Below are 19629 nucleotides of genomic sequence, written 5' to 3'. Positions count from 1 at the left end.
TCCCTTCTCCGGCGCGGGATTTTCTTTATTTTGAGAATGCTCCCCGATCATCCGCGTGTATACTGCCTTGCGTCATAGTTTTATTCTAATACCAATTCCCCCTGTCCTGTCCGGATCGTTTCCTTGCCGTCGTGATTACTAGAGTTTTATTTTAGCGATAACTGTTTTATAGCTCGGATTCAGTGCACATATATTTATCATTCCTGAGGTGATGACTCTCGCGCGGAAGGGTTGTAGTGATTAATTGTAATTATCAGCCGAGTCTAGATAGGAATTATTGTCCTGTTAGTATTGAAATGACCTATCTCGGCACTTTACCGGCCCGTTCTAGTCTAGCGCGTCGTGTCCGCGCAAACAGCCAAAACACAGCTTTGGCCTTTGGGCCGTCCGGGCGGAATTTTTGGTTTGGCTTCACATCCCACTTCGCATTTCACAGTCTGCCTCGTGGTGTGGACAACGCCACGCCTTCGTCCTCGTTGAGTCACTGGCACGCTCTTCGCTCTAGCTGGGATGCAGATCCTGCATCTGAGCTGCATTGCTGATTGAAGATCCAACTCCTCGAGTCCATTACAGACCCTGCTACGTGCGAAGAGTCCCACCCCCGCCTCAGAGAAAAAAACGCGAAACTCACCCCCTCAGCTGCAGACCTATCGACCAATTCTTTACGCCAGCTTCACCACCCCGAGCGATTTTTGCTAACCGGCTTACCGCAGCAAAATGTCATTGCTGCCACCAGAAATTCATTCTGCGCTGTCTCAGCTGCTTCGGGCGCTGACGACGCCCGACAACGCCGTTCGGTCGCAGGCGGAGGACCAGCTCAACAATGATTGGGTTCAAAATCGCCCAGATGTCCTGCTCATGGGATTGGCTGAGCAGATCCAAGGTGCTGAGGACACCGGAGTAAGCTCTTCGCGACCTGAAGATGGAGGCGTTGCTATATGGATGCTGACGAGCGCGTGTCTTTCGCATACAGACGCGATCATTCTCTGCAGTTCTTTTCCGAAGGATAGCCACAAAGACAATCAAAGACCCGCGCACGAACGAAACAAAGGAGGTGTTCTCCACTCTTACTCCAGAGCAACGGATTGCCATCCGAGAGAAACTCGTGCACTGCTTGAGCAGCGAGTCGCTCGCCGATGTGAGGAACAAAATCGGAGATGCCATCGCAGAAGTTGCACGGCAATACACTGATAACGGTATGCCGCGTCTGGAAGATAGAGACAACAAAACCTCGGCGTGATTGCTGATGTGTGATCTCTTCAGGGGAGCAATGGCCCGAACTCCTCAGCGTTCTTTTCCAGGCTAGCCAGTCGCCTGAGGCAGGATTGCGAGAATCGGCGTTCCGTATCTTCGCGACGACTCCTGGAATTATCGAAAGGCAGCATGAAGAGGCTGTTATCAGCGTCTTTACCAAGGGTTTCAGAGATGACAACATTGCTGTAAGTCGAATCGCAGCTTTTGGCTGAAAGTGGTTTTCTGACCAGACCACGCACACTCCAGGTGCGAATCGCCGCCATGGAAGCGTTTGCCGCGTTGTTCCGCTCCATCCCCAAGAAATCTCAACCAAAGTTCTTCCCTCTGATTCCCGATGTGCTCAATATTCTGCCGCCGCTCAAGGATGCCGATGAGAGCGAGGAGCTTTCAAAAGCTTTTGTAGCTCTGATTGAACTCGCGGAGATTTCGCCGAAGATGTTTAAAAGCCTCTTCAACAATCTTGTCAAGTTCAGCATCAGTGTTATTGCGGACAAGGAGCTCAGCGATCAGGTCCGGCAAAATGCCCTGGAACTGATGGCGACCTTTGCCGATTACGCGCCAAACATGTGCAAAAAGGATCCAAACTACGCCCAAGAGATGGTCACTCAGTGTCTGAGCTTGATGACGGACGTGGGTATCGACGATGAGGATGCCTCTGAATGGAATGCCACCGAAGATGTGAGTATTCGCCCTGCCGTATCGTGCGCACCATTCTGACCTCTATTTTTACTAGCTTGACCTCGAGGAGAGCGATCTCAACCACGTTGCAGGCGAGCAAGCTATGGATCGTCTGGCCAACAAGCTTGGCGGCCAAGTGATCCTCCCTGCGACATTCGCTTGGATTCCACGAATGATGTCGTCTTCTGCTTGGCGCGATCGCCATGCCGCGCTTATGGCCATCTCCGCTATCTCTGAGGGTTGCCGCGATCTCATGATTGGTGAGCTTGACCAGGTGCTGGCTCTTGTCGTCCCCGCCCTCCAAGACCCTCACCCGCGGGTGCGCTACGCTGGATGCAATGCTCTCGGTCAGATGAGCACCGACTTTGCCGGCACGATGCAAGAGAAGTACCACTCGGTGGTATTGAACAACATCATCCCTGTCCTTGACTCGGCGGAGCCCAGGGTTCAGGCCCATGCCGCCGCTGCTCTCGTCAACTTCTGCGAGGAAGCGGAAAGGAACATCCTCGAACCGTACCTTGGGGAACTTCTGAGGCATCTCCTCCAGCTTTTGCGAAGCCCCAAGCGCTACGTCCAGGAGCAGGCTCTGTCCACCATTGCCACCATTGCAGACTCTGCGGAGACCGCATTTGCCCAATACTATGATACCCTGATGCCTCTGTTGTTTAATGTCTTGAAGGAGGAACAGTCCAAGGAATACAGATTACTGCGGGCAAAGGCGATGGAGTGCGCCACTTTGATCGCACTTGCAGTTGGTAAGGAGAAGATGGGACAAGATGCGATGAACCTGGTTCATCTGCTCGGAAACATTCAACAAAGCATTACCGATGCGGATGATCCTCAGTCGCAGTATCTTCTCCACTGCTGGGGCCGTATGTGCCGAGTCCTTGGCCAGGACTTTGTTCCTTATCTTCCGGGTGTCATGCCGCCTCTTCTCACGGTGGCATCCGCCAAAGCCGATATCCAACTATTGGAAGATGAGGATCAGGTCGACCAGGTTGACCAGGATGAAGGCTGGGAGCTCGTCCCGCTCAGGGGCAAACTCATCGGAATCAAGACTAGCACCCTTGAAGATAAGAACACCGCTATCGAGCTCATCACGGTCTACGCTCAGATCTTGGAGGCGTCGTTCGAGCCGTATGTTGCCGAAACGATGGAGAAAATCGCTATTCCGGGTCTCGCATTCTTTTTCCACGACCCGGTCAGAGTGTCATCTGCGAAGTTGATTCCCCAGCTCCTGAATTCTTACAAGAAAGCCCATGGTGTTCAATCTCCGGGATTCGCGGAGATGTGGAACAAGGTGGCAGAGAGGATCATTGAGGTCCTGAGCGCTGAGCCTAACATCGACACCCTTGCAGAGATGTTCCAGTGCTTCTACGAGTCGGTAGAGGTGGTCGGAAAGAACTGCCTTACGCAGGAACACATGCAAGCCTTTATCGAATCCGTCAAATCTACCCTCGAAGACTACCAGAGTCGGGTTAAGGCGCGCCTTGAGGAACAGGCGGAAGCAGACGGCGAGGAGGATGACAACCTCTCGTATGAGTTCGCAGTGGAGGACGACCAGACTCTCCTCAGTGACATGAACAAGGCGTTCCACACCATCTTCAAAAACCAGGGTTCGACATTCTTGCCGGCATGGCAGCGTCTGCTCCCGATATATGATGCATTTATCAACAGTGACGATCCCACGCAGCGCCAGTGGGCGACCTGTATCATGGACGACGTGCTTGAGTTCTGCGGCGAGGACTCGTGGGCGTTCAAGGACCACATCTTGCAGCCGCTGGCTAATGGGTTGCAGGATGCCAACGCCGCGAACCGACAGGCGGCCGCGTACGGAGTCGGTGTTGCGGCGCAAAAGGGCGGTCCTGCCTGGAGCGAGTTTGTTGCGGCCAGCATTCCGAGTCTGTTCCAGGTGACGCAGCATCCTCAGGCGAGAACGGAGGAGCATGTGTTCGCGACGGAGAATGCGTCTGCCAGTATTGCCAAGATCCTGCATTTCAACTCGTCGAAGGTGCAGAACCCGCAGGAGGTGGTCGCGAATTGGATCAATACGCTGCCCATCACCAATGACGAGGAAGCGGCGCCATACGCGTATTCCTTCCTTGCTCAGCTAATCGATCAGTACGTTTCCCCTTCTCTCTCTCTCTCTTTTTTTTACCGTAAATGACACTAACGTCAACGTAGGCAAAATCCGGCCGTCTTCTCCAACGCCGACAAAGTCTTTGGCTACATCGTCCAGGCCCTTGACGCCGAGACCCTCCAGGGCAACACGGCCAGCAAAGTAGCTGAGTCCGCAAAGAGACTTGTCCAGGCGACGGGTATTGACGCCGAGCGAATCTTGGCCAGCGTCAACCCGGATAACCAGATGACTGTACGCAGCTATTTTCAGTGAAAGGCGAGGCGAAATGAAAATATATGGATTTGATTTTGATTGATTGATGAAACTGTTTATTTATGTTGTCCTGTTTTTCCCCCTCCCCCTGGTTCCCCTTTTTTTTTGAGGCCTGACACATCACTCCCCCTTTTTTGTTTCCCCGTTTTGTTTTCCCTCCAATCCAAATGCCTACTACTTTTCTCTCTCCCAAATATATCATATCGATTTATCGACTGTGACAAACCAATTTGGGCGAATGGAAAGAAGACCTATTGGGGGAGTGAACCAAACGAAATGAATGTGTGGGTTGATTGACTGATGATGGACAAATGCATGGGAGTGAGTGAGTGAGTACTTACTTAGCTTCTTACTTTCTTGCCTATATGTGATATGTGCGCTTACTATTGCTTTAAGCGCTTTTACAAATTTTGTTATGAGGAAGAAACCTTTTTTTTGGTCCCCCCCTTTTCTTCTTCCTTTTTCTTCTTTTCTTGTTTCTTAGACGAGAACGAGAGCGAGACGATCTTATTTGAAATCGAAATCAATATAATGATCAATTCAGTCAAATCAGGGTTTGGTTTACTCGTAACCCTTAGCTAGATGGCTGTCTATTTACTTAGCTATATGTATATCTATCTGTCTATCTGACTACCTACCTATCTACATATATCGATCCGTTGACTGTAAGTGTCCAGTACAGTAATACATAAATGCTTTTGCCTTTTGCCTTTGTCGATGAAGACAATAAAATTATTGAAATTTTTGACTAAGCTAGAAATTCCTAGTATGACGTGAAAAACAATGATGATTATTAGGAAAAGGATCAAGAAGATGAGAAAGAGAGAGAGAGAGAGAGAGAGAGAAAACAGGCTGGTTTTTTTTTCTTTTCTTTTTTAAAGTCTAAAAAAATCGATGTGGCCGATCAGCTTTCATCTCATCTCATCTCATCTCCTTTCCCTGTGTCTTGGGTAATATTATTTTACTTGGTTCATATCATATTTTCACGGGCGAGATCATTACAACTATGTATGTATATGTAGGGAGAAACCTCCTAGGGCGCTGTCAGCACAGTAACTTCCTTTCCTAGGATGAATCCCATTGAATTGTAATTGTATATATATAAATGTGCTGTGCTGTGCTGTGCGGAGCTAGCCAGTTTATTTATTTAGCCCACCTACGGAGTAGATAGATAGGTCAGGTAGGTAGGTAGCTTGCTATTTATTTATACTGTCCAATTCAAATAATTATCACTCTGTTTATTGTTTCCCTCTATCCTCTTTCCTTCTCTCTCTCTCTCTTTCTTTCTTTCGATCTGAGATTATTTGCTTTCCCTCGTTCATCTACCTATCCATCCATCAATCCATCCATCCATGACATGGTTCGTAATATATATACAGAACACACACAAAAGAGGGATGCAATCAATAGATATCAGACCCCCAACGCCTATGCATGCAAGCAAAACAAGCAATGCTCATCACATCATATCCCGTCACATAATACATACAAGAAAGAGAAATATATCTACAATATATATTACACAAGTGGGTATTTGTATCCGCGGAGGACTAGGACTAGGATCAGGTATCGTTAAGAGGAGGTGCAGGAGCAGCAGCAGGAGGAGGCGCTGCCGTGTCGCCACGGCGATTGTGGTCATCATCCTGATCCTGTCCGAGGATGGCCCCGACGTCGTACAGCTGCAATTCCTGCGCTTCGGACTCGTTGTATTGATATTGAGGTTGGTTTGCGCCCATGTCGTGAGTTGGTAGACCTGCTTCGAGGTTGTTGTCGTTATTGTTATTGCTGCTGCTCTCAGCATTCTCGAATTCGAGGACGAAATCTCTCGTCTCCCATATGCAGAAGGGCCCAGATGGCACAAAAGGGTGTCCTCCGGCGTCCACAGAGATTTGTGGTAGAGCTCCCTGGTTAAGGTTGTGGTTATGATCGCCGTCGTCTCGCTGCTCTCGCAGGCTGGCACGGGAAGACCTGCCACTCGGTGCTGCTGAAGATAGAACGGACGCAGGCACGGACGGTGGCACAGGACCGCCCCCTGAAATGACCGTCCGGGAGGTGAGGCGCGCGGAGTGTGGGGGGAGAAAATAGTGGTTCGTCGTGGAGATCACAAAGTTCTCCGAGGGGCATGGGGAATGCACACGATAAAACCCTTGCTCGGTAGACGGTCGCGACAGCGACGTCAAGCAGATGTTGGCGCTCCGACGGCGAGTCCGTCGCGGTAGGCTGTAGATGCTGCGATGCTCGCTTGTCGTTCCGGACAAGGATGAATGGTACCGAGACACAATATCCCGGCTGATTGAGGAATGCGTTTTGGAACCAGATCCGGACTGGCTCCCAAGAGATAGATACTTGGATAATTTTGATGGCGCAGAACGTTCCACGTCCTCACTAGACCTGCATCGCTGCCGGTATTTAGATTCTGCGTGTTTCTGGCGGAGAAGAATGAACAACGGCCGCATCTTGGGTAATGAGGCGGTGATGATGACGATGGCATTCTCCGCACTGATATCATTAGTCAGGGCGAGATTTAAACATAATTGAAATGTCAAAACTCACAGATACCAATGAATCCATGAAGCAAAATGATCTATATCCAAAGACCCACGTTAGCACGGTCAGAAAAAGTCCACAGTTCGGAGACTCGAGAGCATACAGGTAAGGTCTGGACGGTCTGCGTCCTGAATCTTGATCGTTTTAAGAATGGCAGCCACCATTGCACTGACAAGACATTAGCTGTGATGGTAAAAATCATCAGAATCGAGTTCTCACATAATGCTCAGCGATAGGAGCACACTCAAACTAATCTTCGCGCACAACCAAACGTTCAGCGACGCCACGAGGGCGGCTCCAATCACAGTGAGACAGAGATCCGTCGCCGCATTGACGGCTACGAAACAACAGTTAGCCCATCTCTTATCAAGAAGGGGGGCGGGGCAGGGGCAGACGATGTCGAACCTCCTTGAACGTATCCAAAATCCTCCACGACAGCTGGATTCCAGCAGCTGCCTGGTTCGAAGGGATCCCAGACACGGGAGACGGGTTGACACTGCACAAAGGTCACAATGACCGGGGGGATGTTGAAGACGACCTGAATAACAATCAGAGCCCAGAGGAGGCGTTTGCGAACGTAGGAGACCGACATGACGAAAACGAGCAGAAAGACGATGAAGGAGATGCGGCCAAACATGGCGCACAGAGCACCCCAGGGGATTGCCAGCAGGCCGTATTTGATGGCATTGACATATTGCTCCGGGGTGAGATAGATGTCATGTCGGCCAATGCCCCAGCAGACAGAGACGGCGTTTAGAGCGCAATTGATAGCTTGACAGATCTGTAGTCATTAGTATCAGGCAATCGCCTACGTGACCATTGTCAGCTTACCCAAGCTAGGATCATGAATCCATCATCGAGACCCAGCTTGCGGAGAACCTTGACCTGGGCAAAGACGCGCAGAATCATGACCACACTGGTGATGCCGAACAAGACCCAGATGGTTATCAGGGCACTGGATTGGAGACTCACGTCACCACCGGGGGGTGGTGCTTCGTGTGATAGCTCCCTCTTGTCGACGAAGAGAGACATGTGTCAAGCGAGGTGACTGCGATCGTAGGAAAGAACCATCATCCCATTCTGGTAGCAGAATGCGCATGACCAGCAGTCTCGAATAATCAATCTCACAGCAGTCAAGGTGGTCGGGGGAAGTCTTCTGAAGCTCTGCCAGAGAACAACAGGATCCGTCCGTAACGAGTAGCAGTGGCTCCCTCGTGGCAATTAAGTTCATGCAAACGAGTGCCAGAGGTTGCAACTCGCAAGTTGCAACAAGGGCAACCCCCATGGGCCCATAGTCCCGTACTACCTGGCACGGTTCTAAATTTTGGGGGCCGTCCTAAAGCGGGGTGGTACTTGACGATCGGCCGGAATGTTCAGTGGTCACCCGAGGCAGGGCGGCCCAATTGCGGGGATTAATATGGTCAATTAAGATTCTTCGGCGAAGAAACTTCAAACTAGTGGCTGCGCTGGCTGAGTTTGAGAAGAAGCTTGAAGCTTATGACGAGTTAAAACTTACCGAGAAAAACAACAGACGACGTGGCCGAGACCGCATGATATTTCCGTATCCGGCGAGTTGCCATGACATTGGAACTGTGTCCACTGTTGGTGAGGATCCTCCTCTTGTCGTGGTCACTCATGAGACAGACAACCAAAATAAGAACGCCAATCTTGAATTACCGAGTAATCAACTAATTCGATCCACTGCGATTAGTCGATTGCACCGACGTTGAAGGAAGATGCAAGGAACGCCAAACGGGCCAATCGGAACGCTCTTCACATTCTCCCGCAGCAGTTGGAATTCAGGAAGCGGGAGGCAGGGCTAAACGAGAGCTAACTTAGAACATATTTAATAGGAAAAGCCAATATATTAATAATGGTGACTTGGTGAGATATCTCGTATGTCTTAAGAGTTTTCCCTGAGCCCTAACTAGTATCCATGAGGGATCCATGTCTACTCCGTATACTCCGTTGAGAACTATGACGAATAACAGCCCCACGTTGAGAACTCAAACAAACAAGGTCTGCATAATTATTAATCAATGCAGTTGCATAGGTTGACATAAGTCCACGTGCAGCCAATAGGAATTGAGACAGCTCTATACTGCAGAACCCTTTCCTCTGTTCGCATCATTCGAGCTCTCCTTCCCATCCATCTCAACTCTGTCAAGCATCTCCCGTCCTTACGTCTCTGTACTATTTTTCAGCATATCTTTTTCCCTTCGGAAACGTTATCTTGCTGTCGTTCATCAATATGCTGATCCTGTGTCCTGCTCCTTCTGTGCGGAGATAGGATAGAAAAGGAAAGCCCCGCAGACATGGATACTCCGCAATCACGTCCAGGGCGGGGCATCCATCTGAAGCAACTTGTATCACACGATATCCAATACAATAATTCCCTGCAATTGATTTATATCTACTTGTATTCGAAGTAGAATCGATCCACACTACACCAAATACAGCACAGCTATACAGAGTACTATATACAATACAAGATGACCGCCTTCGCCCCCCGCAACATCCTCCTCTTCGGCGCCACGGGCAATATCGGCCGCTTCATTCTCGACGCCATCGTCTCCGCGCGTTCTGAATTCAACCGCGTCGTCGTCTTCACGTCTGCCGCCGCTGGGACGGGGACGGAGACGCCCAATTCCAAAGCAGCATTGCTGGCGGACTTGGCCAACAAGCGCGTGGAAGTCATCACGGGGGATATTGCGGATGAGAAGGCTGTGGCGGAGGCTTATCGGGGTAACATCCCCTGGCCAAAGACTAAATAATGGATTATTAGCACAGCAATTATCTCTTATGTATGCTAACGCATTGCTTGTATCTAGGAATCGACACCGTAATCTCCTGCCTCGGCCGCACCGCCATCGCCGCACAAATCCCGCTCATCAAACTCGCCGCCTCCCCGCACTCCTCAGTGCAATGGTTCCTCCCCTCCGAGTACGGCACAGACATCAAATACGGCCCCTCCTCAGCGCACGAGAAACCGCATCAGCAGAAACTCCAGGTGCGCGCGTACCTGGAGGGCGACGTTGCCGTCCGCAAGAGCGGGTTGAAGTATACCTACGTCGTGACGGGACCTTATGCCGATATGTACATGCGCGGATTCCCCGCGGGTCGTCGAGAGGCGGGTGGGTGGGATGTAAGGGCGAAGAAGGCGACGCTGTTGGAGAGGGATGCGCCGGTTAGCTTGACGACTATGAAGGAGTAAGATTATATATCCCTTTTCTTGTTTAACCCTTTTTTTTTTTAAGGTACATAGCTAACTGAGGACGATACCAGCGTCGGCACCCTCGTCCTCGCAACCCTCCGCCACCCCACCGCCTCATTCAACCGCGCCCTCCGCGTGAATTCCTTCACGACGACCCCCGCCGCCATCCAGGCGGAATTCGAGCGCCAGACTGGCGGCAGCCCCTGGTCAGACGTGCAGGTCACGCCGCTGGCCCGTCTGCGCGAGCTTGAGCAGCAAGCCTGGGAGGAGGGCAGGCCGGAGGCGACGGTGCTGACGCTGCGGCGCATCTGGACGGAGGGCGGCACGCTCTACGAGAAGCGCGACAATGAGGTCATTGGCGATCCGCCAGTGATGACGCTTGAGGAGATTGTGGCGCAGTTGGTGAAGGAGGTGGAGTAGGGAGATACCGGTCTACATGTGTATGTACAGTACATAAGTATGTGGAAGATAGGAATTGATATATAATGTACTTTCTGATATGAGACCCTGCGGGACCACATCTGCAGGCTACTTAGCTGTCGTTGTAGGCGCGCAGCTTCAATTCATACTCTAGAATTCTGCAAGGTGGAAATATACTGACTATGGTTATCGGTGTCTTTCCTAGTGGAATAGACTTGTATGAAAACGTGTATTAACGCTTCTTATTTGGAATCACTCTCCAGTATCTGACCTAAATTGTATGTACAGTACATACATATGCGGAAATACTTCTCTAGGGTTTGGTTGCTGTCGGGATTCTCTCGCAACAGGTAGGCTTTCGCTGACGGATGGATAAGACGGACCTCATCTTCCTGGATCGTCAGGAACAGTTCACATAACGAAATGTAATCACGGATGGCCTGTTCGCAGCTCAGAGGAGGTGATGGCTCGATATCAATGGACGCCGCCAGCTCGTGCAGTGTCAGGGGTCGACGTGCCATTGCCACCCAGCGTAAAATCTGGGATGCAGCTTCTCTTCGACGCCTGTCGACCTGAAGCAACATTCGGCCGTACATGGTAGATAATTCAACCGGAAGCAATTTTATAGTCTCTAACACCTCAGTACATGTCTTCTTTTGTAACAAGTCGTTCATGATGGGCCCAAGCCACAAGAATGTTCCTTGGGCACGTCTCAGAAGGGTTTGCTGAATATGGTTGCCAAGGTGCTCAGTGAACCCATTGATCCTCGAAAGCTCTTCAAGTTTGATGGAGACAAATCGCTCGACATCTCCAGTCACTTCCTTGCTGAAGTTCTGGTCGATATTGAGCTGTGGAAAGATCCGCGGTCCAGAGGTCTCCCGGCTGAAAATCATCATCTTCAGCTCTGCTCCTGTCGGCCTCGATGAGAAGAATTTGGCAAACTTTGTTACCAGCGATCTTGTTGAATCTTTATCACATTCATCCAGATCATCGAGGACACAGAAAAGCGTACCAAGGCTAGGGTCCTTCAGGAGATTGGTGAATAGCATCCAGAGACTTTCCAGAGATGAGACTGTCAGGTGGATTCTTTCTGCAGATTCAAAAAATGGCAACACATGTTCCATACACAATATAACGACGAGTAAATAACGTCACTCCCCCACCACCATCTCCAAAATCTCCAACACCTGCCCCTTCTCCTTCAACGGCACCGGATTCGTCTTGCACCATCGGTCGTGCAGACTGTGCTCCGCCAGCAAGTCGAGCTTGTCCCGTCCAACGTTGACATCTTTCAGAGAACGCGGCATGCCCAGTTCGCGGATCACCGCGTCCAGGACGTCGCCCAGGTCTGAAGAGTTGGCGTCGACGCCGCGAGCCTTCAGCACCTCGGCGACGATGGGGTTGGAGGTCAGGAACTTGTGGACACGCTGTTGACGGGGCACGTTGGCGCCCTTGGCCGCGTTGTATTTGCAGACAGCTGGAAGCAAAATGCAGCTCGTTTCGCCATGACCAACTCCCAGAGGGCCCAACTGTAGAGATGTCAGAGGTCAAGAACACGAATGGATAGATAAGTGACTTACCTGGTGACCGATGCCGTGACTGGCACCCAATTCAACCTTCCCACTCGTACAAGCCGCCATGGCATCGACAGAGCCAAGCTGGCAGTCCAGACGGGCGGCATAGTCCGTCTTATCACGCTTGCAGCGCAGCAAGCCCGGCACGAGCATGCCCAGAGCCTTCTCGGCAAGGGCATCGCTCTCGTCATTGCTCATGTTGGAGCAGATCGTCTCGACGCAGTGGTCGACGGCGCGGATCCCCGTGCTCAGCCAGATCGAGTCCGGTGTCGTGGCGGTCAGTTCCGGGTCGAGGATGACGAGACGCGGTCCACGCAGCGGTTTCTGGAAGCTGTGTTTGCGGAAGGATTTGTCTTCCGTGCCCCCGGCAAAGTTGGAGTATTCTCCCGCAGACAATGATGTCGGGATACTGATAATGGGCACTACGGATGGGTTGATGTCGGCCCGTTTATTGGGACCTTCGGGGAGGGTGGCCAGTTCTTCGATGGTGGAGACATCGTTGGCGAGAGCCTGGCAGTTGCTATCGTCAGAACAATATCTCCAAAAGGGAGAGTTAACTCAAACGTACAAAAGAAACAATCTTGGCCCCGTCCGTCAAGCTGCCCGCGCCCAGGGTCAGCAGCAGATCGGCGGAGACACGGCGGGCGTCGTTGGTGATCTCGATGATCTCGGACCACAGCGTATGGCTCTTCATGCCAATGCGGACCCCGGCGACCTTGTCGCCCAGGGCCTCCTTTAGCCGCGTCAGGGCATCTATGTTGCGTGATAGAGACCCTGAACAGATGATGTACACGCGCGAGGCGTGAAAGGTCTCCTCGACATGGCGGGCGGCGGCGGCGGGGAAAGGGATGCCGTAGGACAGCTTGGGCTCCTCGCGGTCGGCGAAGGCGCGGCGAACGGTTTCCTGCGTCATGGCGAGCTGATCTAGATGCTACGGAGTCGCGATAGAAATATAGGAGAAGAAAGGGTTACGTATATAAATATGTGTATACGAATGCTACGGCGGTGCCTGGCGTATATATCTGCAATCGTTTGCTTCTATCCAATACTGCCGTTTATCCTCCCCTCCCCCACATTCGCAGGGTCCCGACATGGGGCCAGCAGTGCCACTATTCGGACGGCGGACTTGTCTTTCGGGTTGGAACTGGAACAGATGCCGACTCAGCACCGCGGGGATCTCCCATGGACGGAGAGAGCGACGGTGGGGTGAGTGGATGTGGGGCCAGCAGAGAGAAAATAGAATTAATAATATTAAGCCTAGGGAACAAACACAATACTGACTCGAAAGCTGTAGACATGTAGAGAGAACCAAGGCCCAGGAATTATCTACACTTTTAGCTTTTGAATTCATTCCAGAGGCAACTATAGAATAGATAGATGACACTATATGCATACAGACAATCCAAACAACACCTGAAACACCACAGAATGATGTCCCGCTCCAAGAAAAAATCCAGCAGAAAGAGGCTATACTGCGTGAAACATGTAGTAAAAAGATGCGTGCCTGACCATAACTTACCTGTTATGGAGAAAGACACCAAAAAGCGAACTACCTAGGAGGGTACCTAGGTCGATAACCATCCGCAGGCAGGAAACAATTCAGGCGGAGGGGCGGATGGCTTTTACTGTGCTTTCTTGGCCAACAGATTCAGCGCACTGCCCGCAAGGATAAATCCACACTGGTCCTTGCTAAGCGTGTGGTTGACCGGAATCTCAAAGACCTCTCCCGTCTTGTGCTTCGTCACTCGGAGGCGCACCTCGCCCTTGGCTCCGCCGGAGGTCAGGAGCTCGTACAGCCCGACAGTGTCGACGCGGTCACAGGCGTCGATGCGATCGTAGTCCGCACGGTCCGCAAAAGTCAGCGGCACCACTCCCTGCTTCTTCAGGTTCGTCTCGTGGATGCGCGCAAAGCTCTTGGCCACGATGACTCGGCCGCCCAAGTACCGTGGCTGCAGCGCCGCGTGCTCCCGCGCGCTACCTTCGCCATAGTTCTCTTCCGCCACAACCAACCACTCGATGCCGTTCGCCTTCCACTTCTCCGCCAGCTCCGGGATCGAGTACCGCTGTCCGGCCTCATCGTAAGCCACATTCGTCTCTCCCGTGGCCGCGTTGACCGCTCCGATGAGCGTGTTGGCGGAGATGTTGGGCAGATGGCCCTTGTACTTGAGCCACGGGCCCGCCGCGGAGATGGTGTCCGTTGTGCACTGGCCCTTAACCTTGTACAGCACCCGCAGACCCTGCAGGTCGTGAGAAGGGAATGGCGCAAACGGCTCCAATCTCGCCAATCGGTCCGATGTGGGCGAAATGATCACTTCGACGGACGGGTCCGGCACTGCGGCGCTGGGCTGGAAGGCTGGGTTGCCCGCGGCGAAGCCCGCGCTCGGCAGGTCCGAGCCCTTCGGGGGTTTGAAGCGGAACGATCCGCCGTCGGGGGTAGGCAGGGAATCGGTCATCGGGTTGAAGGTCGTGCGGCCAGCGTAGGTCATCGCCGTCACAATCTCCGGGGAGGCCAGGAAGTTCATGGTGCGTCGGTTGCCGTCGTTGCGGCCGGGGAAGTTGCGGTTGTACGAGGTCAAGATGGCATTGTCCTCCCCCTTTTTGACACCATCAGTCCGCTTCCATTGCCCGATGCAGGGCCCGCAGGCGTTGGCCAGCACGGTCCCGCCGGCTGCAGAGAAGGTCGCCAGGGTCTGGTCGCGGTCCAGAGTCGCGCGGATCTGCTCGCTTCCGGGTGTGATGAAAAAATCGGCCTTGGGCTTCAGACCGGCTGCGGACGCCTGCTTGACCAGGTCCTCTGCCCGGGTCATGTCCTCGTACGAGCTGTTGGTGCAGCTGCCGATCAGGCCGGCACCAAACGTCTCGGGCCACCCCTTCTCCCGCACGGTGTCGGCAAAGGCGGACAGCGGCACCGACAGGTCGGGCGTAAAAGGCCCGTTGATGTGTGGCTCCAGGGTCGACAGGTCAATCGTCACCAGCTGGTCGTATTCGGCCTGGGGATCCGCCCGGAGCAGGTTCTGGGGTCCCGATGCTGCGATCTCCTTCGCCTTCGCGGCCACTGAAGCGCGGTTAGTGGCCTCCAGGTATGGGACCATGCTGGGCGAGAAAGGGAAGATGGACGTCGTGGCGCCCACTTCAGCACCCATGTTGCAGATAGTCGCCATGCCCGTGCAGCTGAGCGTCTCGACTCCGGGGCCGTGGTACTCGATCACGAAGCCCGTTCCGCCGCGGACGGTCAGTTTACCGGCCAGGTGCAGGATAATGTCCTTAGGCGAAGCCCATCCATTCAATTGCCCTTCGAGCCGGACTCCAAGGATTCTTGGGGCCTTGAGCTCCCAAGGCGCATCCACCAACGCATCCACGGCATCGGCACCACCCACACCGATGGCAATCGCTCCCAGTCCTCCTGCGTTGGGAGTGTGGCTGTCAGTTCCAAGCATCATCAGACCAGGGGCCGCGTAGTTTTCCAGAACCGTCTGATGGATGATTCCAGCGCCGGGCGGCCAGAATTCGATACCGTACCGCTTGGCTGCCGACTCGAGAAAGTCAAACACCTCTTTGTTGCCCTTGATCGACGACGGCAGGTCTGTGTCGGCACCGCGCTCGCCCACGATCATGTGGTCACAGTGAATGCTAGCCGGCACCGCGGTAGAGGGCAGCCCGCACGACATGAACTGCAGCAGCGCCATCTGGGCGGACGCATCCTGCATGGCGACACGGTCAGGCTTCAGCTTCAGGTTGGCCCGGCCTCGGATGTCCCGTCCACTGTTGGTGTCCGAGAGCAGTGACTCCTCTGGGTTATCGAGATGGGCGTACAAGATCTTCTCCGCCAGCGTGAGTGCCCGCTGGGAGCCCAGCACACGTCGCACTTCATCGAGATTCCGCAGGATCTTGGGATAGGGTGGTATGCGGGAGGCTGAGGCTGAGGAGGCTTCGGTCGCCAGGCCCCGTCGGTACAGGCCAAGTCGCGGTGAAAGGCAGGGGGACAGCTAAGAAAGAAACACATTAGATTCAGTTCAGCCAATTGGTCGGAATATTAGATAGAAGATAATAGGAATCAGTAGCTAACTCACCCTGCGAACGGCCGTAGCCCGCTGCCACACAAGCTGCCTCACCATCTTATCTCTGCTCTCTGCGGGGGGTGAGAAAGCGCGGAGAAATCAACCAGGAGAGGAGCAAGAGAGGCTGGAATGGGGAAGACAGACCAGCCGTTCCTTTCAATTTCTTTCAATCCTCCCTTGCTCCGGAGTTTGACGGCAGAGACACAAGTCTTTTTGTTGTTTTTTTCTTTTCTCGTCTGCTCTTGTCTCCACACTTTCGAAATGAAGAATTTACCCCGGCTGCTTTGTTTGCGGGAGCTGTGATTGGTCGACGGTCAACATAGTGCGCCGACCTCGGCCATGACATTTACAGAGTAATATTAACAAGTCCTTTACATCCACGGACGGATTGAATAATAATGGATCAGGCTATCAGCGCGATTAACGTCTGGTACCCAATTCGAAAATGCGAAAAAAAAAAGAGAGAGAGAGAGAGGAAGGAAAGATATCACATTGCCGTTCATGGACAGACCCAGCGGAAATTGAATACGTATTAACCTATGCTACATTCGATCAATAGTACATGACACACACGATTGGTTTCAATTTCAACTAATAATATAGACAGCGAACGGAGAAAGGGAACGAGATGGCCGCCACGTCCAAAAACGCCGTAACTACGCCATGTTCCCCCGATCCAACTGAAAAGATTCCCTGATGATGGCTGCCGTTAGGAAGAACCAGACCCGTATGATCAAACCACCTTAGCAAATCAAATGACTGCAACAGGCACAGAGAAGCAGAAGATCAATCTTCCTTCTCGGTTTCTTTCTCGTCCTCGACAACCGCCGCTCGAAGCTCGTACGCGAGGTCGTAGCACTCCGCCAACAGCGCGTTGACACTGGCCTGGCCCTCCGGGATATCGTTGCCTACAAAAAATTTCCCGTCGACCCGCATGTTATCAATCGAATTGAGCTAGATGGGGGGTTAGTGGACGGAACGCTCGATCAAAAAAGGAGGAATAGTCACGCACCTTCATGCTGTACGGATACAACTCTCGCACGTTCGAGACACCGCCCGATTCCTTTACCTCGATCAAGCAGCGCCGTAAAGTCTGTAGTTGGTTGTAGATAGGCAGAAGCGCTTCAGACACAGGCTCCGAAGAGATAAGGAGGGCGTAAATGTAGGCGTAGCTGCGTCGGATCAGATAGAGCAGGGTCTGGCCCACATAAGTCAGCCAGGAAGACAACGAGGGCGGAAAGGAAAGGGAGACAACACTTGATACATACCCGCTGCGCATGGATATCCGCTGGTTGCCCCGTAGCATCGATGAAGTTGCCGTTCACGCGAGCCTCGTCGATCCGATCCAGCTTGCGCTGGAACTGGAAGAGATCGGTTTCGCGCAGGGACCAAGCCTGGGTCATGGACAGTCGCTCCAGCTGATTCCGAATGTCGACAAGTGTAGCGTATGGTTCCTGGAACCGCTCATCGATCTGACCTTTTCTGTATGCGGGAGTTAATATCTGCATTCCAGCTCGTTCCAAATCACGACTTCCTCTCATTGAATTGCTACATACCGTTCCAGCACCAGTTCCGACCACCGCCAGCATCGCTCCAGCAGGCCCTTCACTACCTCCTGGCCCTGTAGTATCTGACCATCAGGACCCACAAAGTTGCCATCCTTCATGTGGGCTTCAATCTCCTTCAATCGTTCCTGGAGCTCCCGAACTTCGGAAGCCGAGAACTGAAATTTGCAGCACAATCAGCACTCCCATCAGCTTACCATGCTTCCTCAGGTTTGGGGGAAGGGTTTGGGGTTCATTAGGGAGAGGTTCGAGCGCACCTTAGAACGGGTGTTGGCGGCAGAAGTGGACCGCAGGATGGAAACCAGAGTCTCGTGCAAGGGTACAAGTTCCGGGGCGAGTGGTTCGAGGCCTTTCTGTAGTCGATTCAGAGAGGTTTGGCATTGCTCAAGTCGGTTCTCAAGCAGAGTGAGGAGGTGGGGAGAGTAGGTTTCTTTGCCACGGTCGAGAGTTTGGCGCATGTTATCGAGAGTCTTGGTGATGGACTCGAGGTCCTTGGCACTGTAGAATCCGGCTTCTTCGAGGTGGTCGAGGAGGCGCTGGACGAGAGGAGAAAGAAGGGTCAGAAGACATATTCTCCGCCGGGAAGAGGGGGGCCATCTTGATCAGCTTGGAAAGATACCTGGACCGTAGTAGCTAGGGAGTATCTAGAGTGCCAGACAAGTTTAGCGGATCAGTTTATACTCTCCAACAAGCTTCAATGGAGCGTCCGGGGATAAAAACTGAACGTACGTAGCAGGAGCTTCATTGTTTCTGCCGACGGTGAGGAACAGTAGCGAGATGAGCTGGAAGCAATCGTCGAGGACATAATCCACTGCAAAAGACGACCAGTCAGCCTAGGAACTTCTCATGTACTTCAACATCAACAACGCAAGGCCCACTCAGTGCTAACGTCGATTATGTACTAGGCGGCGGTCTTTGTCTTTGCGCACGCTGTTAAGGGCCTCGACCTGGGTGATGACCTCTTCATAGAGCGGGAGAACATCGCGAGATTTGATATAAGAGGACTTGTCCTGCTTGAGAAGGAGGAGGGCATCACGGGTGCGGAGGAGGCGGTCGAGGATGGGCTGCTCTTGCGGATCGAGCGGGACGGGGACGGCGGGGGATTCCATGGCGGATACGAGGGTCTCGGATGGAGCTCAGCACATGCAGGTATCGAGATGGTCCAGAAGAGGCAATAGTAAAATGGGAAAACTAAAAACCAATTCAATTCAATTTGGTAGAAGCTTTTGCAACAAAAGGGAAAGAGTGAGACCGACAGATCGGGTAAGGGGAGGGGAGTTCACTGGAGGTGGGGTGGTCCGTGTTACGTCGGCGGAGAGTGGAGAGAGCTGAGGAACACAACGAACAGAAGATATTCTTACTCCGTATTGTCGAGAGACGTGAGGAAGGAAGTTACTAGTTAGGTAGCATCTTATCGATTCTTGTTTCACTACATGCATACAGGTATGTACATATGAACAGTATATGAGGCACAGCTACAATGAGATAGGAGTACGTCTATAGTTCACAGGTAGACGCAGATGCGGGGATCAGCATCTCTATTCATCGCATCAGTCAATTCTATCAATTCCATCTCTGCTGAACCTTGATCGGCAATGATGATCGCATCACCGTCTTGGCCTTACTCCATAAGTGTCTGGTCCTTCCTCCTCGGGCCGACTGCAGCGCCGAGATGATCTCATTGGAAAGCTGATGAGGGGTACTACTGGCCCATGTTTCGGGGATATCCACCACAAGATTGGTTCTTTGCTGGTGTTGTCATGATGAATATGTGTTTTTAAAGAGTAGGGCAGAGTTGTTTCCATCTATATATTTCAGGATAAATGGCTAAAAAGTCAACGTTAAGTACCTTTTGTGATCTGGTATACTTCACCACTATACACTGCCTTTGCAGAATTTTCGTTTTAGCGCCCTTTACAATACATGA

At 52.4% G+C, this 19629-nt stretch overlaps 9 protein-coding genes across 9 annotated transcripts; 3 read left to right on the top strand and 6 right to left on the bottom strand.

Annotated features, from left to right (window-relative positions):
• Nucleotides 1-717: 717 nt before the first annotated feature.
• On the top strand, nucleotides 718-4324 carry VTN77DRAFT_1265 (uncharacterized protein; the record flags this gene model as incomplete). The annotated part of the gene is made up of 6 exons (XM_069416977.1): nucleotides 718-900; nucleotides 974-1196; nucleotides 1264-1439; nucleotides 1501-1932; nucleotides 1988-4053; nucleotides 4117-4324. 6 exons carry the CDS (start codon nucleotides 718-720, stop codon nucleotides 4322-4324), a joined length of 3288 nt encoding a protein of 1095 aa, XP_069280219.1.
• A 1562-nt stretch (nucleotides 4325-5886) lies between these two features.
• Nucleotides 5887-7903, bottom strand: VTN77DRAFT_1264 (uncharacterized protein; the record flags this gene model as incomplete). The annotated part of the gene is made up of 6 exons (XM_069416976.1): nucleotides 5887-6823; nucleotides 6878-6908; nucleotides 6975-7039; nucleotides 7091-7208; nucleotides 7277-7652; nucleotides 7703-7903. 6 exons carry the CDS (start codon nucleotides 7901-7903, stop codon nucleotides 5887-5889), a joined length of 1728 nt encoding a protein of 575 aa, XP_069280218.1.
• Nucleotides 7904-8207: 304 nt separating this feature from the next.
• Nucleotides 8208-8508, bottom strand: VTN77DRAFT_1263 (uncharacterized protein; the record flags this gene model as incomplete). Its single annotated transcript, XM_069416975.1, has 2 exons — nucleotides 8208-8332; nucleotides 8388-8508. The coding sequence occupies 2 exons, from the start codon at nucleotides 8506-8508 to the stop codon at nucleotides 8208-8210; spliced, it is 246 nt and encodes an 81-aa protein (XP_069280217.1).
• Nucleotides 8509-8818: 310 nt separating this feature from the next.
• On the top strand, nucleotides 8819-9129 carry VTN77DRAFT_1262 (uncharacterized protein; the record flags this gene model as incomplete). The annotated part of the gene is made up of 2 exons (XM_069416974.1): nucleotides 8819-8890; nucleotides 8947-9129. The coding sequence occupies 2 exons, from the start codon at nucleotides 8819-8821 to the stop codon at nucleotides 9127-9129; spliced, it is 255 nt and encodes an 84-aa protein (XP_069280216.1).
• Nucleotides 9130-9363: 234 nt separating this feature from the next.
• VTN77DRAFT_1261 (uncharacterized protein) lies at nucleotides 9364-10505 on the top strand (the record flags this gene model as incomplete). Its single annotated transcript, XM_069416973.1, has 3 exons — nucleotides 9364-9616; nucleotides 9703-10081; nucleotides 10157-10505. The coding sequence occupies 3 exons, from the start codon at nucleotides 9364-9366 to the stop codon at nucleotides 10503-10505; spliced, it is 981 nt and encodes a 326-aa protein (XP_069280215.1).
• A 242-nt stretch (nucleotides 10506-10747) lies between these two features.
• On the bottom strand, nucleotides 10748-11629 carry VTN77DRAFT_1260 (uncharacterized protein; the record flags this gene model as incomplete). The annotated part of the gene is made up of 1 exon (XM_069416972.1): nucleotides 10748-11629. One exon carries the CDS (start codon nucleotides 11627-11629, stop codon nucleotides 10748-10750), a length of 882 nt encoding a protein of 293 aa, XP_069280214.1.
• Nucleotides 11630-11656: 27 nt separating this feature from the next.
• VTN77DRAFT_1259 (uncharacterized protein) lies at nucleotides 11657-12992 on the bottom strand (the record flags this gene model as incomplete). Its single annotated transcript, XM_069416970.1, has 3 exons — nucleotides 11657-12034; nucleotides 12086-12589; nucleotides 12648-12992. The coding sequence occupies 3 exons, from the start codon at nucleotides 12990-12992 to the stop codon at nucleotides 11657-11659; spliced, it is 1227 nt and encodes a 408-aa protein (XP_069280213.1).
• Nucleotides 12993-13701: 709 nt separating this feature from the next.
• Nucleotides 13702-16194, bottom strand: VTN77DRAFT_1258 (uncharacterized protein; the record flags this gene model as incomplete). Its single annotated transcript, XM_069416969.1, has 2 exons — nucleotides 13702-16065; nucleotides 16150-16194. 2 exons carry the CDS (start codon nucleotides 16192-16194, stop codon nucleotides 13702-13704), a joined length of 2409 nt encoding a protein of 802 aa, XP_069280212.1.
• A 729-nt stretch (nucleotides 16195-16923) lies between these two features.
• On the bottom strand, nucleotides 16924-18811 carry VTN77DRAFT_1257 (uncharacterized protein; the record flags this gene model as incomplete). The annotated part of the gene is made up of 8 exons (XM_069416968.1): nucleotides 16924-17091; nucleotides 17150-17335; nucleotides 17406-17619; nucleotides 17694-17860; nucleotides 17960-18238; nucleotides 18322-18346; nucleotides 18432-18513; nucleotides 18592-18811. The coding sequence occupies 8 exons, from the start codon at nucleotides 18809-18811 to the stop codon at nucleotides 16924-16926; spliced, it is 1341 nt and encodes a 446-aa protein (XP_069280211.1).
• Between the last annotated feature and the right edge of the window lie 818 nt (nucleotides 18812-19629).

Source organism: Rasamsonia byssochlamydoides (genome assembly GCF_041956645.1).
Source record: "Rasamsonia byssochlamydoides strain NRRL 3658 unplaced genomic scaffold VTN77scaffold_12, whole genome shotgun sequence".
Taxonomy (NCBI): Eukaryota; Fungi; Ascomycota; class Eurotiomycetes; order Eurotiales; family Trichocomaceae; genus Rasamsonia; species Rasamsonia byssochlamydoides.
Note: the sequence above shows the minus strand (reverse complement) of the source record. Positions and strands in the feature narration are given on the sequence as shown.